General features: G+C 53.8%; 1 protein-coding gene across 1 annotated transcript in view; it reads right to left on the bottom strand.

Annotated features, from left to right (window-relative positions):
- Ube2m (ubiquitin-conjugating enzyme E2M) overlaps positions 1–1,998 on the bottom strand; it is a 5,041-nt gene extending 3,043 nt beyond the window's left edge. The window contains exon 1 of the mRNA XM_013027644.1: positions 1,871–1,998. Within this exon, the coding sequence (XP_012883098.1) occupies positions 1,871–1,998 (128 nt within the window). The remainder of the gene's footprint in view (positions 1–1,870) is intronic.
- Between the last annotated feature and the right edge of the window lie 12,330 nt (positions 1,999–14,328).

Raw genomic sequence — 14,328 nt, 5'->3', positions numbered from 1 at the left:
GGAGGGCGGGGCGGGAGGGGCGGCGAGCTCGGAGTCTTGCTGGACGCTGCGGCGGGACCCACCCGGAAGCCAGCCCGAGTGAGCGGTCAGCGCTTTGAGCGCAGAGGCTGAGGCCCGGAGGCCGGCGGGGCGCGCGAAAGTCGAGGCCTGGAGGCCAGCAGGGGATGAGGCCAGGAGGCCGGCGGGGCGCGGCGCCCGGCGACTTCCCGTCCGCCAGGGAAGGAGTGGAGTTCAGATACCCCGTCATTCTTCCTCAGTCACTGTCTTTTTTGGGGGGGTCCTGGGGTCGGTCGTGGGGTTTGAACTCTGATCTGGGCGCTGTCCCTCAGCTCTTCAGCTCAAGGCTAGCGCTCTACCACTTGAGCCACAGCACCACTTCCAGCTTTTTTTTTCTGCTTCTGTGGTGCTGAGGAATTGAACCCAGGGCCTCATGCATGCAAGGCAAGCGCTCTCCCACTTGAGCCACAGCACCACTTCCGGTTTTCTGGTGGTTCATTAGAGATCATTGGCCTTTTCTGCCAGGGCTGGCTTCGAAGGCAATCCTCAGATCTCTGCCTCGGGGTAGCTAGGATGACAGGTGAGCCGCGGGCGCCCGGCTTCAGTCGCCGCCCTTTGGCTGGACGGACAGTGGCAGCCTTGGGACCAGAGAACCCCCCCCCCCACACACACACACCGTGCTGTGGTCCCCGCTGGCTCGGTGCCGAGGCCCGGGACTGGGTCGTGGTGCTGCCCACCCTGGAGCCCCATGCACGGGTCCTCGGCTCTGTGCACTGCGGGACAGGAGAACCTCGTGTGCATTTGTGCACGTGTGGAATAAAACCAGTTATGCGGTGTGGATCCAGGGCCTGGGTGTGTATGTGTGCACACGCGTGTGGAATAAAATCTCAGCTCTGTTACAGCACTGTCATGTGGTGTAGACCCAGGGCCCGGGTGTGTGTGCATGTGTGTAATAAAACCTTCAGCTTCAGCTTCAGTTAGTTACAGTGCTGTCATGCGATGTGGACCCAGGGCCCACGCTCTGGGCCCCAGCTCGTTTTGCTCAAGGCTGGCTCTGCCACTTAAGCCACAGCTCCATGTCTAGCTTTTTGGTGGTTAATTGGAGAACAGTGTGGCACGAGCTTTCCGGGCTGGCTCATTACAGCTGTCCTGTCTCCTTAATAGCTGGGATGAGAGGTGGAGCTGCAAGCACTCAGCTACCTTGCAGCTTTTATATTTTGCTGGTCCCAGGGCTTGAACTCAGGGCCTGGGCACCATCCCTGAGCCTCTGTGCTCACGGCTTGTGCTCTCCTACTTCAGCCACAGTATTGAGGATTCTCAGGCAGGGCCTCACTTCCCGGTGTGTTAATTTTGGTGAGTGAGATGGTCTGGTTTCTCTCCTGGCACTTGGCTTTCGGCTCCAACAGCACATGGTCCAGGTATGGGTCACTGCCTTGGTGACCCAGGTATGCCAGCTCCGGGGCTCACTACTACCGACAGCTCTCGGACCCTAGGAGGGAAGCCTGAGCAGTTCCCCAGCTTCTCCTCCAGTGGCAGGAATGCTTGGGTTGTCAGATTGTTTAGGGGCAGGCCGAGGTATGGTCAGGCCCAGAGTGGACCGCTGATTTCAGAGGAGGGAGGACTTGGGTTAGTGGGGTATCTAGTGCTTCCCGGGCCTGGGGAGTGGTGTCACCACCATGAGAGATCCCGGAAGTTCCAGTGCTAACATTAGGTTCCTGTCCCGGCTCCATCATTGTGAAGGGCGGGCTCGTGCCTGTTCACCTGCAACTCTGCGAAGAGTGTGGTGCCGCAGGCTCGGTGGTTCTGGGGGCAGCTCACTGGGGCCTCTGGGCAGCTCCTCAGTCCACCTCCTCTTGTTCCCACCGCCTCTCACGGTCCCACCTCTTGACGGTCTGCCCACTGCCTTGGACAGTCTGCCCGCCTCCTCTGATGGTCCCACTGCCTCTGACTGTCCACCTCTTCTGAAGGTCTGTCCACCGCCTCTGACGGTTTGTCCACCATCTCTAATGGTCTGTCCACCTCTGACAGTCTGTCCGCCACCTCTGATGGTCAGTCCACCTCCTCTGATGGTCTGTCCACTTCCTTTGACTGTCCCATCGCCTCTGATGGTCTGCCCACCTCCTCTGATGGTCTGTCCACTGCCTCTTATGGTCTGTCTGCCTCTGATGGTCTGCCCACCGGCTTCCCGGCACCAGGGATTCTGTGAAGACATCACTGTGGCTCCAATGGTTGAGCCTGCTGACGAGCAGGGCCCGCGGGGTCAGTGCACACAGAATGCTTCTTGACCAGGGGCCCATGGCCTGCCTGGCCTTAGTGTAGGAGCTGTCCACTGGAGAGCAGCAGGGGCTGGGACCAGGGTCTAGCGGATCCAGGCACACCTGCCTGAGGCTCCAGGCAGGGAGCGAGGCTTAGTAACCATACAGTGGGTGCTCACCGGAAGCCAGGCCCCGAGGGTACCCCCTGAGGTAGGCATACTTACTGAGCTCCTTGGCTGTGCAGGCCTGTGACACGCTGGTGCCGGCGCTCCCTGGAGGAGCTCAGTGTTCCATGGAGGGGCTCAGTGCTTCATGGAGGGGTTCGGTGCTCCTTAGTGCTCCATGGATGGTTTGTCCCTCTGGCTGCGAAGCTGCTGCACCAGCGCTGGCCTGTGGGAGACCCTGTCCTGGACATCGGACACCAGCACAGGAGGCCCCGGGACACCGGGGATGCTCAGGACGTCAGGGATGCATGCCAAGGACACACGGGAGGTGCTGCTAATGCAAACCCTGCGTTGAATCAGATGGGGGAGCACCATGGAGCCGACGCAGGGCTGGGCGGAGTCTGGCCTGTGTGAGACGACACCGGGGACTGGTGGATGCCCATGTGCCCCGTGTGCCCCGCAGAGCCATGAGGGTGGGCCACCCACATGGTGGGGAGGACGGGTGCTGGGCGCAGGGACCACTGTGGCCCTCAGGGAGGATGGGTGCAGGGCACAGGAGCACTGCGGCCTGTGGGGAGTTCTGAGGCCTGGGGCGTCAGCAAAGGCCCACAAAGCCTGCTGGCTGTACAAGGAGGAAGCTGCAGGCTGTGGCTATGGAGAATGGATGGTGCTACAGTGGGAGGCAGAACCGTCAGCCATCAATGCAAACTGTAGATCTCTTAATGCATCGCAGGACATCAGGACAGACCTGCCACAGACACACAGACAGGCTGAGTACTCCAGACAGACCTGCCACAGACACACAGGTTGGAGCTTCCAGACAGCCCCATTAGTTACTGACACAGGACAAAGGTGTGGAAAGGCGTCCTGTGAACCCTCTTACAATATGGTAGGTCTTACAGAGAACAATGCACCACAGGTCAGTTCATCTGCCATTCCCATCTTCTCTGTGTGTATTGGCATCGACCCCCAGTCTCTCACACCTAGCAGTCAAGTACCTCAGCACTGAGTTCCATCTTCACTTAACTATACCTTCTGGATGCAGTTGTATTTGTGTTCCGTGCTAGTACACACAACTGGAATGCCATTCTTTTTTTTTTTTTTAATTTTTTTTTGGGGTCCGGTCGTGGGGCCTGAACTCTGGGCCTGGGTGCTGTCCTTCAGCTCTTCAGCTCAAGGCTAGCGCTCTACCACTTGAGCCACAGCGCCACTTCTGGCTTTTTTCTTTTTGCTTATGTGGTGCTGAGGAATCGAACCCAGGGCCTCAGGCATACAAGGCAAGCACTCTACCACTGAGCCACCTTCCCAGCCCATGGAATGCCATTCTTGCAAAATCCATCCAAACAGATGTCTTTCGCTGTGAGTCAGTAGTTCTAGTGTCAGGTGTTTGTCTAATAGTTGTTTTCTTCCTGGTGCTAAATGACCTATATACAAGGTGGTTCAGTGTTTCAATGGAAGCAAGCTAAAAGCATCAGTGGGAACTGATGGGAACCACATTGAGCTGGAGTGAGGCTGGAGGCTGTTGTCCCAAGAGCTCAGGGCGACCTCTGCTGTGTGTGTGGGAAATTGCAGGTGTGTCATGAAAAACGTGTGGAAGGGCTGGGAAGGTGGCTCAAGTGGTAGAGCGCTAGCCTTGAGCTGAAGAGCTCAAGGCCCAGAGTTCAGGCCCCATGACTGGACCAAAAAAAAAGAAAAGAAAAATGTGGAATTGTGCTCAAATTAGGCGTCCAAGATTTTTCTTTTTAAAAGTTCTTTCATTCCTGGGTGCCTATGTCTCACGCCTGTCATCCTAACTACTCAGGAGGCTGAGATCTGAGGACTGGGGTTCAAAGTCAGCCCAGGCAGGAAAGTCCATGAGACTCTTAGTTCCAAGTGACCACAGAAAAGTTGCGAGCAGAGTAGTGGCTCACAGGATAGAGTGCTAGCTTACAGCAAGAAATCCCAAAGACTGCTCTCAGGTCCTGACTTCAGGTCCCAGGACTGGCACACACACAGAATGAGTTGTTTCTTGTTGATTATTGAACTGAAGTCCTCAGATCTCAGTCTCCTGAGTAGCTAGGATCATAGGCATAAGCTGCCACTCCCCAACTCTTCTTTTAAAAAAATTTTAATTTGGGGCTGGGAAGGTGGCTCAGTGGTAGAATGCTTGCCTTGAATGCCTGAGGCCCTTGGTTTGATTACTCAGCACCATATAAGCAAAAAGAAAAAAGCCGGAAGTGGCACTGTGGCTCAAGTGGTAGAGCACTAGCCTTGAGCTGAAGAGCTGAGGGACAGTGCCTAGGCCCAGAGTTCAGGCCCCACGACCGGACCCAAAAAAATAAAAAAAATTTAAATTTATTTTTGATGTTGGTCCTGAGCTTGAATGCAGGGCCCGGGGTCCCTGAGAGCTTTCCCACTCAAGGCGAGTGCTGTACCACTTTGAGCCTCAGCTCCATTTCTGGTTTTCTGGCAGTTAATTGTAGATACTCCTCAAAGCTTTTCCTGCCCATGCTGACTTGGAACTGCGATTCTCAGATCTCAAGCCTCCTGAGTCGCTAGGATGACAGGTGTGAGCCATGGCCCAGCTCTAGTTTTTTCTTAACTGCTTAAAGTCCATCCACCAAGATGAGGGAAAAAGTAAAAAATACAAACCAAAATTCCTGACATTTTCTACTCCAGAAAGATGGGTAAATCATAACTCTGGATCAGACTAGAAGGTAAATACTGAGATGCAGAGGTGAAGCCACAAAGCTGAAATCTCTTAACTCCATTGAACATTCTGGAAGTCCAGGTTTTGGAGGCATTAGGGCCATGCTGGGAAAACTGGTTCACCCACTGGGTTTGCAGGCCGCTTCCTGAGGCTCTGAATGCACAGGATTTTAAACCATTATGGCACTACAGTGCCAGAAGACTGTTCATTGTGAGCGATGACAGTGAGGAAACCAGGAGGCCTAAGTACGTGATGCTGTGGCTCAAGTGGCAGAGCACTCACCACTCACCTTGAGCTGAATTGCTGAGGGACAGCGCCCAGGCGAAGTTTAAGGGACTAAAGCAACAAGGGCTGAGGAGATGGTTCAGGTGGTAGGATGCTTGAGTAGCTAACATGAGGTTCTGTTTAAACCCCAGTACCAACTGCCAATCCACAACGAAAGAACCAAAGGCGAGAGAGAAATAAATCCCAGAAACACAGAAGAAAGGAGATAAAGGAGGACTTGAAATTAGTTTTCTCCTTTTTCTTCTTTTCCTTCCCTCCTTCTCTTCCTTCCTTTTCTTTTTCTTTTTTAACTAAATTTACAGGCTGTCCTGGAACTTACTGAAAACTCCCATATTGAGAAATGAATTTCACATTGAAAGTGCTTACCAGCAACCATGATAGAAGAAGGTCTGAGTCTGATTTCTGGGATAGATGGTGTAACCTTACTGTACAGGGTTTTCGTTTTTTTTTTGGTCCAGTTGTGGGCCTGAACTCTGGGCCTGGGCACTGTCCCTCAGCTCTTCAGCTCAAGGCTAGCGCTCTACCACTTGAGCCATAATGCCACTTCTGGCTTTTTTTTCTGATTATGTGGTGCTAAGGAATCGAACCCAGGGCCTCTTGCATGCAAGGCAAGTGCTCTACCACTGAGCCACCTTCCTAACCCTGGTACAGGGTTTTCTTACCATACAAAGCCCTGGGTTCCCTAGTATTTCACAGTACATTTTAATTAGATATATAAACAAATGTTTCCATCAAATCTGAGTCAAACATTTACAGTTACATTTCATATTTTACCTTCAGAGGAAGGATTCATGGGAAGTTCCACCAACCAAGGAGTAAGTCAAGAAGCAAGAGACCCTGAGTGATGGGAAGACTCCCGGCCTTTCCTCCTTGGATGCATGTGTTGTTTTAGAGCCCCTCCCACTCTGTGTATTGACCGGCTTTTCCTGCAAGGTCCTCACTCCCTGCTCTCGATACCGAGCCAGTAGGCTGCACCGGAGAGCCAGCAGGCCATGCAGGATGGGTTTAAGTCTGCAGACCATAGGATGTGCTCTCAGGTGGTGTTCTGACATAGTGAGAAATGAGAGGACTATGGGTCAGTGATAGGCTTCTGAGCGCAGAACTTGCTATAACATGCCGGACATTTCTCTTCCAAAATGGGTATTTCAGGCATGCTAGAGTGAGGGCTGCAGGGGTAGTTCTGGTGCCCCTGCGCGTGCGGATGGGCATGGTGGACTGCAAGGAGGGCCTGGCGCCACCATGGAACTCAGAGGGCCTCCACTTTTCTCATGCCACTGGGTGCATCCCTGGGTACTCATTCTATGGGGGCCTGAGGCCCAGCCCTGCTGTGAGGAGAGGGCTGGTCCTGCACAGTCCTGCAGCCCTGACACCGCAGTGCTCCCTGTACTGGCCAGGACCATGTGTGACACGCTTGATCATGTGATCCTGCTGTGAGGAGAGGTCTGGTCCAGCGCTGTCCCACGGCCCTGACACCACAGTGCTCCCTGTACTGGCAAGGACACACTAAACGAGCCTCTGTGACAGAGTCGTTCATGTCCTGTGCTGGACTCACATGGGCCTCTTAGGCAGGAGGTGGACTGCAGACTCTCAGGTATCAGGAAGAAGCCCAGATTCTAGGAACTCTGGAGGGAAATGATACCATCAGATAGCCAAGGGAGGCCCCTTTCTGGCCTTCCCCCAGTGTGCCATGTCAGGATCTAGGCCTGGCCATGGGCTTAGGGCAGAGTAGCTTAGGGTCCGCTGTGGCTGGCAGGCTAGGGCACCCTGGTTGGGAGGTAAGTATGAAGGGCATGCCTTCAGCATGGTGTGACCTTTCCTTAGCAACACCCACCCATGAATGAGCCTACTTCCCATCTACCAGGGGATTGCCTTCTGGGGGCATTACTGGAAGCTCTACAGCTTCCCCACAGGGAAAAGCCCCCTCCATGCTTGTGGAAAATATGGCAATGTGGCTGTTAGCTAGGCTTTCCTCATAAGGGGCAGCAAGTGTTGGCTGGAGGGTGGTGGGAGCCAAAGGTCGATAGGATCATTTTCCTCTACTGAGGTCTGGCCCAGTGCAGTTCAGACTGCTCCCAACTAGGCTCCTCTGGTCCACCTTATGAGGCTTTATGTCCTGTTCACTCTACCTGGCCTCACTTGAATCCTCTGTCACCAGTGGCAATTCCTACATGCCCCCAAGTTGCATCTCAGCTCCAGGTTCTGGATTTTGAGGCTTGGTTTGGGCTTTATACTGAAAGTTGGAGGGCTTTGTCTTCTCTGATAGGACTACAGGGTTCTCTCCCTGGATTGTGACCTGTGGAGAGGCCCCCACCGACTTGAGAGTGGCACTGGGCACAGTCAGGTGTGCAAGTTACCTAGGTAACACAGATACTGGGTGGAAACTTGGCCAAGAGGTGGGGAGGTGTTTGTCTAGGGCCTGCATGGCCGGTGGCAGACCTTATGCCTTTTCCCGTGTGGGGGAACTGCTTGCTCCCGTGGCTGTGTCTTGGAGCTCTTTCCCTTGGGAATCCCTCCATGGGATTTATTAAGTTACCTACGTAATCCATTCACCTGTATAAAGTACTTTAATACAATTACCGCCCCCACTCTCTAACTCTCCCTTTTGCTCATCCCCACTCCCACTATTTCATTCAAAAAACCAGGGAGGAGGGCTGGGAAGGTGGCTCAGTGGTAGAGTGCTTGCCTTGCATGCATGAGGCCCTGGGTTCGATTCCTCAGCACCACATAAACAGAAAAAGCCAGAAGTGGCATTGTGGGCTCAATCAGTCTAGTGTTCGCCTTGAGCTGAAGAGCTGAGGGACAGCGCCTAGGCCCAGAGTTCAGGTCCAGGACTGGCAAAAAAAAAAAAAAAAAACAGGGAGGGGGTGTACGTGCGTGCATGGCTGGAGAGCCAGTGAGACAAAGCTACCCTCTGGGGTCAGGATGGAATGCCTCGAGGTCAGAATCCCATGGGGTGGACTGGTATGGCCATGCTGAAGGAGCTTTGGCAGGTTGTAGTCCATTTCTCCCCACTGGCCCATCCTGGGGCCACAGTCTTGGCTGTACTCAGTTCATATCCCACCAGCCTACTTTGGGATGGGGATGTGGTGTCAGCCGTTCACCCATTCATAGGAACATGAGCCGGTTTACGTTATCATGAGACACATTAGGTTTGTTCTCCTGATGATTGTGTTGCCACCATGCTGATCCTGTCCTTGTGGGCTCTGTTTGGAATATGGGCCTCAGGTCCCTACACTGCAGGTCCTTCCTCTACGTGTCAGGACCCTAGTCCTGGCTGCAGCGTCTTGTGTCCTGGGCAATGGGGTAAGGCTTGATAGGGAGCCAACCCATGTCTTGTCTTTAAGATCACCTTTTGGTGGAACCTGGATGATTTGTTCTTGGGCCTGAGTTTCTGCATAGCAGAACAGCATTGTCTGCTGTGACCCATTGAGAGTAAGCCCTCAACACAAGGGTTTGTCTGTGGTGCACACTCCCAGTTGGCAGTCAGGAGGCATTGGTGTGGGTGTTCCATTAATGGCCAGGGCAGGGTGTTTACCTGCATTCCCAACGCTGAACACTAGGTGTCAGCAGTGCCTGCCCAGGTCTGAAGAGCAGCCATGTCTACCTAAATTGCCAGTACCAATTGGGGAGCAAACCTCCCTGGTTGAGAACCATTCATGATTCTGATGACCTGGATAAATACTGACAGGGGCTTCTGATTGTGTGCAGGCCCTCAATTGCCCTTCCTTTAGGACGTCACTACCTGTCAGGACTCTATCCTGTTCTCATCAGGTAACAGTCCCTGTCAGAACCAAGCACTTTGGGGTCACATGCAGACACTTCTGGTCCCCTGACTGCCTTCTCTTTGCCAGAACTCAGAGGATGCACCCACGAGAGGGTCAAGCTCTGGAGGGAAGCTGCTTTTTGTGTGGCTTTGAGGTGTACCTTATTGCTATCTGGGGTTCGGAGCTGAGGAGGGCCCTCTGCACAGACTCTTGGCCTGAAATGATAAACCAATCCAGGAATGGATTCCAGGGCTGCCTGTACCCAGGACTGCTGGGTAATATGGCTGTTTGAGTGTTGGCAGCTCCAGAGGGAAGCAAGCAAGCACGATCCTATATACCCCAGGGGCATCTCCAGTGGAGAGGAGGAGAAAAGAGAGTGTGGAGGGCTGGGAAGGTGGCTCAAAGGTAGAGTGCTTGCCTTGCATGCCTGAGGTCCTGGGTTCACATCACATAAGCATAAGCATCACATAAGCAGAGAAAGCCGGAAGTGATGCTGTGGCTTACATGGTAGAGTGCTAGTCTTGAGCTGAAGAGCTGAGGGACAGTGCCCAGGCCCACAGTTCAAGCCCCATAGGCGACAAAAAAATATCGTGGAAAGAGCAGAACATTTATGTGTTATTTCCCTAGTGTGGCTCTGACACACCACTGCAGACTGGGTGGTTTAGAGATCTGTTTTCACATCTCTGAAGTTGCGGCATGGAATCAGTGTCTTCTGGGCCACATTCCCTCAGGAGTTACAAGGCACAGTGTATTCTAGGTCTTAGCTTCTAAACCTGTGAGTGCAGAGTGAATTTCTACAGTGTATAATCCCTGTGTGCATTTCTGGGACCCAATTTCCCCTTTTAGGGGCACAATAACAACAGGAACTGGAGTTGATCTCCTGCCAAGAGCTCATTTCCATATAAGGTCACATTCACAGGTGCCCGGTGATGAGAGCATCCATATATGAACTTTGGGAACACAACCCATTACAATGTCCCTGCCTCTGCAGGCAGCTTCTACCTCCCTGTTGACCTGGTGGCTCCTCTGGGGCCCCATCTCCTTTCTGGCACCCAGACAGATCACTGCTGGCCCTGACTGCTGGGCTTGAGCTGACACTGTGATAATTCAGTGAGAGTTGGGACAAGACTGCTCTGGGATTCGGGGCAGTAAAGTTTGGAGCAGGACCAGACACCATTCTGTGTCTGGGCACTGGTGTCTCGAGCAGAAGTTGCAGCTATAGCTAGGAGGAGGAGCAGAGCATTACAGGAGTGAGGTGGGGCAAGAGGCAAGAGAGGTTCAGGGGTGGGGCTTGTGGAAGAGCAGAGCACAGGAGGGGTGTGGCAAGGGAGCAGGAGTGAGTGGTCCATGGGCGGAGCTTGTGGGAGGCCCCGGGGTCCTGAGGAGGACGTTGTGCACACCTAGATCACCATCTGGTGGGAATCAGTGGTCACTGCACCTCTGGTCCTGAGAAGGAAAGTGAGCATACCTAAAGCACCCTCTGGTGGGAAGCAGCACTCGCTGCACCCTCTGGTCTTGAGAGGATTGTGAGTATACCTAGAGTGCCCTCTGGTGGGAATCAGTGGTCACTGCACCCTCTGGTTTTGTGGGACGAACAGAACACGAGAGGGGCAGGGGCAAGAGTGAGGAAGTGAGCCTTGCAGGGGTGTGTGTGTAGGGGGGGCAGAGCATGAGGAAGGAGGGGCAAGAGCAGAAAATAACCATCGAGGGTCATGGGGACGGGTGTGCTGCTGGGGTGTGGCCAGCCATGGGTGTGATCGGGAATGGTCCTGAGTCCCTCAGAGCCCCAGTCACTGCCAACATCTGCAGTGTCCCCCTTAAATGGCCTCAGCCCCAGGTGCATTTCCCCTGGCCACTTCCAGCGGACTGGCCTTCCCTGGGACCGGCCTCCCTGGGACTGGCCTCCCCGGACTGGTCTGGGCCTGCTCTGAGTCTGGGCCTGCTCCAAGTCTGGGCCTGCTCCAGGTCCAGACCTGTCCCTGGGCCTCCTTGGAGTCCGAGTCCTGGCCCATGCCTTTTCTGGGCCTGCACCAAGTCTGGGCCTGCTGCGACTCTGGTTCGAGTCTGGACCTTGCTCATTGTCCAGGCCTGCTTCATGTTTGGGCCGGTTCTGGGCTAACTCGGAATCTGTGTCTATTTACAGTCTGTTAAGTGTTCAGTGTGCTCTGTCATGTCCTCAGCAAGGCCTGTGGTAGGGGATTGTGGGATGGTCTTATCCACCAGGAATTCTGTCTGGAGTTAGGACCGTGAAATGGTGCATCCCTGAGCCTCCCTCAAGCTGGGCAGGCATCTTTACACTAAGCCATGTCCCCTGTGGTCCCAGTCAGTGAGAAACATCAGGGCCCACCTGGCTGACATCACGGCCATGCCCGTCACAGGGAGTAGGGGCTTTGGAGGAGTAGAGCACTCAGAACTTGGGGACCGTCAAATAATTTTGTTTGTAGGCCCCAAGTTCCTAGTGCTCTATCTTGTCGTTTGCATCCTGAGCTCCCAAACATGGGTCAGCTCTCCCAGAATTGGATGGAAAAAAAATTGGACCTGTGGCTGTGGACAGTGAGCAGGTCGTTCATCATTGCTATGATGCACACGGAGCTGCTTGGGACAGAAAGATGCTGTCTATTTCTCTTTGGTGGCTTGTCTGTCCTTTGGGGAAGGAGTAGAGCATCCAGAACTTGGGGGCCTTCAAATAATTTTGTTTGAAGCCCCCAAGTTCCTAGTACTATATGTTGTCATTTGCATCCTAAGCTACAAAACACGTATTAGCTGTCCCAGAATTGGAGGGAAAAATTCCACCTGTGGCTGTGGACAGTGGGAGGGACTTTCTGTAGTGCCAGGATGCACACAGGAGCTACTTGGGACAAAAAGATGCTGTCTATTTCTCTTTGGTGGCGTGTCTGTCCTTTGGGGGAAGGAGTAGAGCACTCAGAACTTATGGGGACTTAAAACAAAATTATTTTAAGGCCCCCAGGTTCCGAGTGCTGTATCTTGTCATTTGCATTCTGAGCAACCAAACACTCATCAGCTCTCTAAGATTTGGATGGAAAAAATTTGGACCTGTGGCTGTGGACAGGAAGAGGGGCTTTTGTCAGTGCTAGGATGCACACAGGATCTTCTAAGGACAGAAAGATATAGTCTATTTCTCTTTGGTTGCTTGTCCTTTGGGGAAGGAGTAAAGCACTCAAAACTTGGGGGCCTTAAGAAAATTTGGTTTAAGGCCCCAAGGTCTGAATGCTCTATCTTTTCCTTTGCATCATGAGCTCTCAAACACTCATCAGCTCTTCCCCAATACAGAGGGAAAAAATTCAACCTGTGTCTGTGGACAGTGAGAGGGCCGTTTGTTGCTGCTCGGATGCACACAGGATGCTGCCTTTTTCTCTTTGGTGGCTTGTCTGTCCTTTGGGGAAGGAGTAGAGCATTCAGAATTTGGGGGCCTTAAAACAAAATTGTTTTATGGCCCCCAAGTTCTAAGTCCTCTATCTTGTCATTTGCATGCTGATATACCAAACACTCATCAGCTGTCCCAAAATTGTGGGGTGGGAATTCCACCTGTACCTGTGGACAACGAGAGGGGCTTTTGTTGTTGCTAGGATGCACAAAGGAGATGCTTGTGACACAAAGATGCTATCTATTCCTCTTTGGTGGCTTGTCTGTCCTTTGGGGAAGGAGTAAAGCATTCTGTGCCCTCAGCTCCTCCTCTGAACCCTCAACTCCTCCTCTGCGCCCTAAGCTCCTCTGGGCTCTCAGCTCATGCTCTGTGCCGTCAGCTCCTTCTCTGCATCCTCAGCTTCTCCTCTGCAACCTCAGGTACTCCTCTGCACCTGTAGGTACTCCTCTGCCTCCTCATATTCCCCTTTTCACCTGCAGCCCCACTTCTGAGCCCTCAGACCCTCTTCTGCACCCTCAGCTCCTCCTCTGCACCTTATCTCCTCCTCTGTGCTATTAGCCCCTCCTCTGATCCCTCAGCTCCTCTAAGCCCTCAGCTCCTCTGCACGCGCAGCTCCTCTTCTGCATGCTCAGCTCTTCCTCTGCACTCTCAGCTCCTCTGCACTCTCATCTCCTCCTTTGCACTCTCAGCTCCTACTGCACCCTCATCTCCTCTGCACCCTCATCTCCTCTGCGCCCTCAGCTCCTCCTCTGCACCCTCAGCACCTCCTCTGCTCCCTCAGCTACTCCTCTGTACCTTCAGCTCCTCTTCCCCAGCAGCTCCTCTTCTCTGCCCTCAGCACCTCCTCTGCTCCTTAAAGTCCTCTGTGCCTGGAGCTCCTCCTCTGAAAACCCTCAGCTTCTCCTGTTGTCTCTCAGCTCCAACTCTGCACCTTCAGCTCCTTCTCTGCATCCTCAGTTCTTCTTCTGCAACCTCAGCTCCTCTGTACCCTAAGCTCCTCCTGAGCACCCTCAGCTCCTCTGCGCCCTCAGCTCCTCCTCTGAGGCCTCAACTCTGAGCCCTCCACTCCTCTGAGCCCTCAGCTCCTTCTTTGCCTGTTCAGCGCCTCGTCTGCACCCTCAGCTCCTCCTCTACACCCTCAGTTACTCTGCACCTTCAACTCTTCCTCGACACCCTCAGCTCCTCTGTGCCCCTAGCTCCTCCTCTGCACCCTCAGCTCCTCCTCTGCGCCCTCAGATCCTCTGAGTCCTTAGCTTCTCTGAGCCCTCAGATCCTTCTCTGTACCCTCATTTCCTTTGCACCCTCACTCCTCTGTGCCCTCAGCTCTTCCTCTGCACCCTCAGCTCCACCTCTGCGCCCTCAGCTCTTCCTCTGCACCCTCAGCTCCTCCTCTGCACCCTCAGCAGCTCCTCTGAGCCCTCAGCTCTTCTCTTTCCTCAGAATCTCCTCTGCCCCCACAGCTCCTACTCTTCACCCTCAGCTCCTCCTCTGTGCCCTCAGCTCCTCTGAACCCTCAGCTCCTCTACTGAGCCCTCAGCTCCTCCTTGCACCCTCAGCTCCTTTGAGCCCTCAGCTTCTCTCTGCCCTCAGACTCTCCTCTGCATCAAAGCTTCTCCTCTTCACTCTCAGATCCTCCTCTGTGCCCTCAGCTTCTCTGTGCTCTCAGCTCCTCCTTGTGCCCTCAGCTCCTCTGTGCCCTCAGCTCTTCATCTGCGCCCTCAACTCCTCCTCTTGGGTCCTCCTCTGAGCCCTCCACTCCCCTAAGCCCTCAGCTCCTCTTTTGCACGCT

This window comes from Dipodomys ordii, unplaced genomic scaffold (assembly GCF_000151885.1).
Source record: "Dipodomys ordii isolate 6190 unplaced genomic scaffold, Dord_2.0 Scaffold105, whole genome shotgun sequence".
Lineage (NCBI taxonomy): Eukaryota > Metazoa > Chordata > Mammalia > Rodentia > Heteromyidae > Dipodomys > Dipodomys ordii.
Note: the sequence above shows the minus strand (reverse complement) of the source record. Positions and strands in the feature narration are given on the sequence as shown.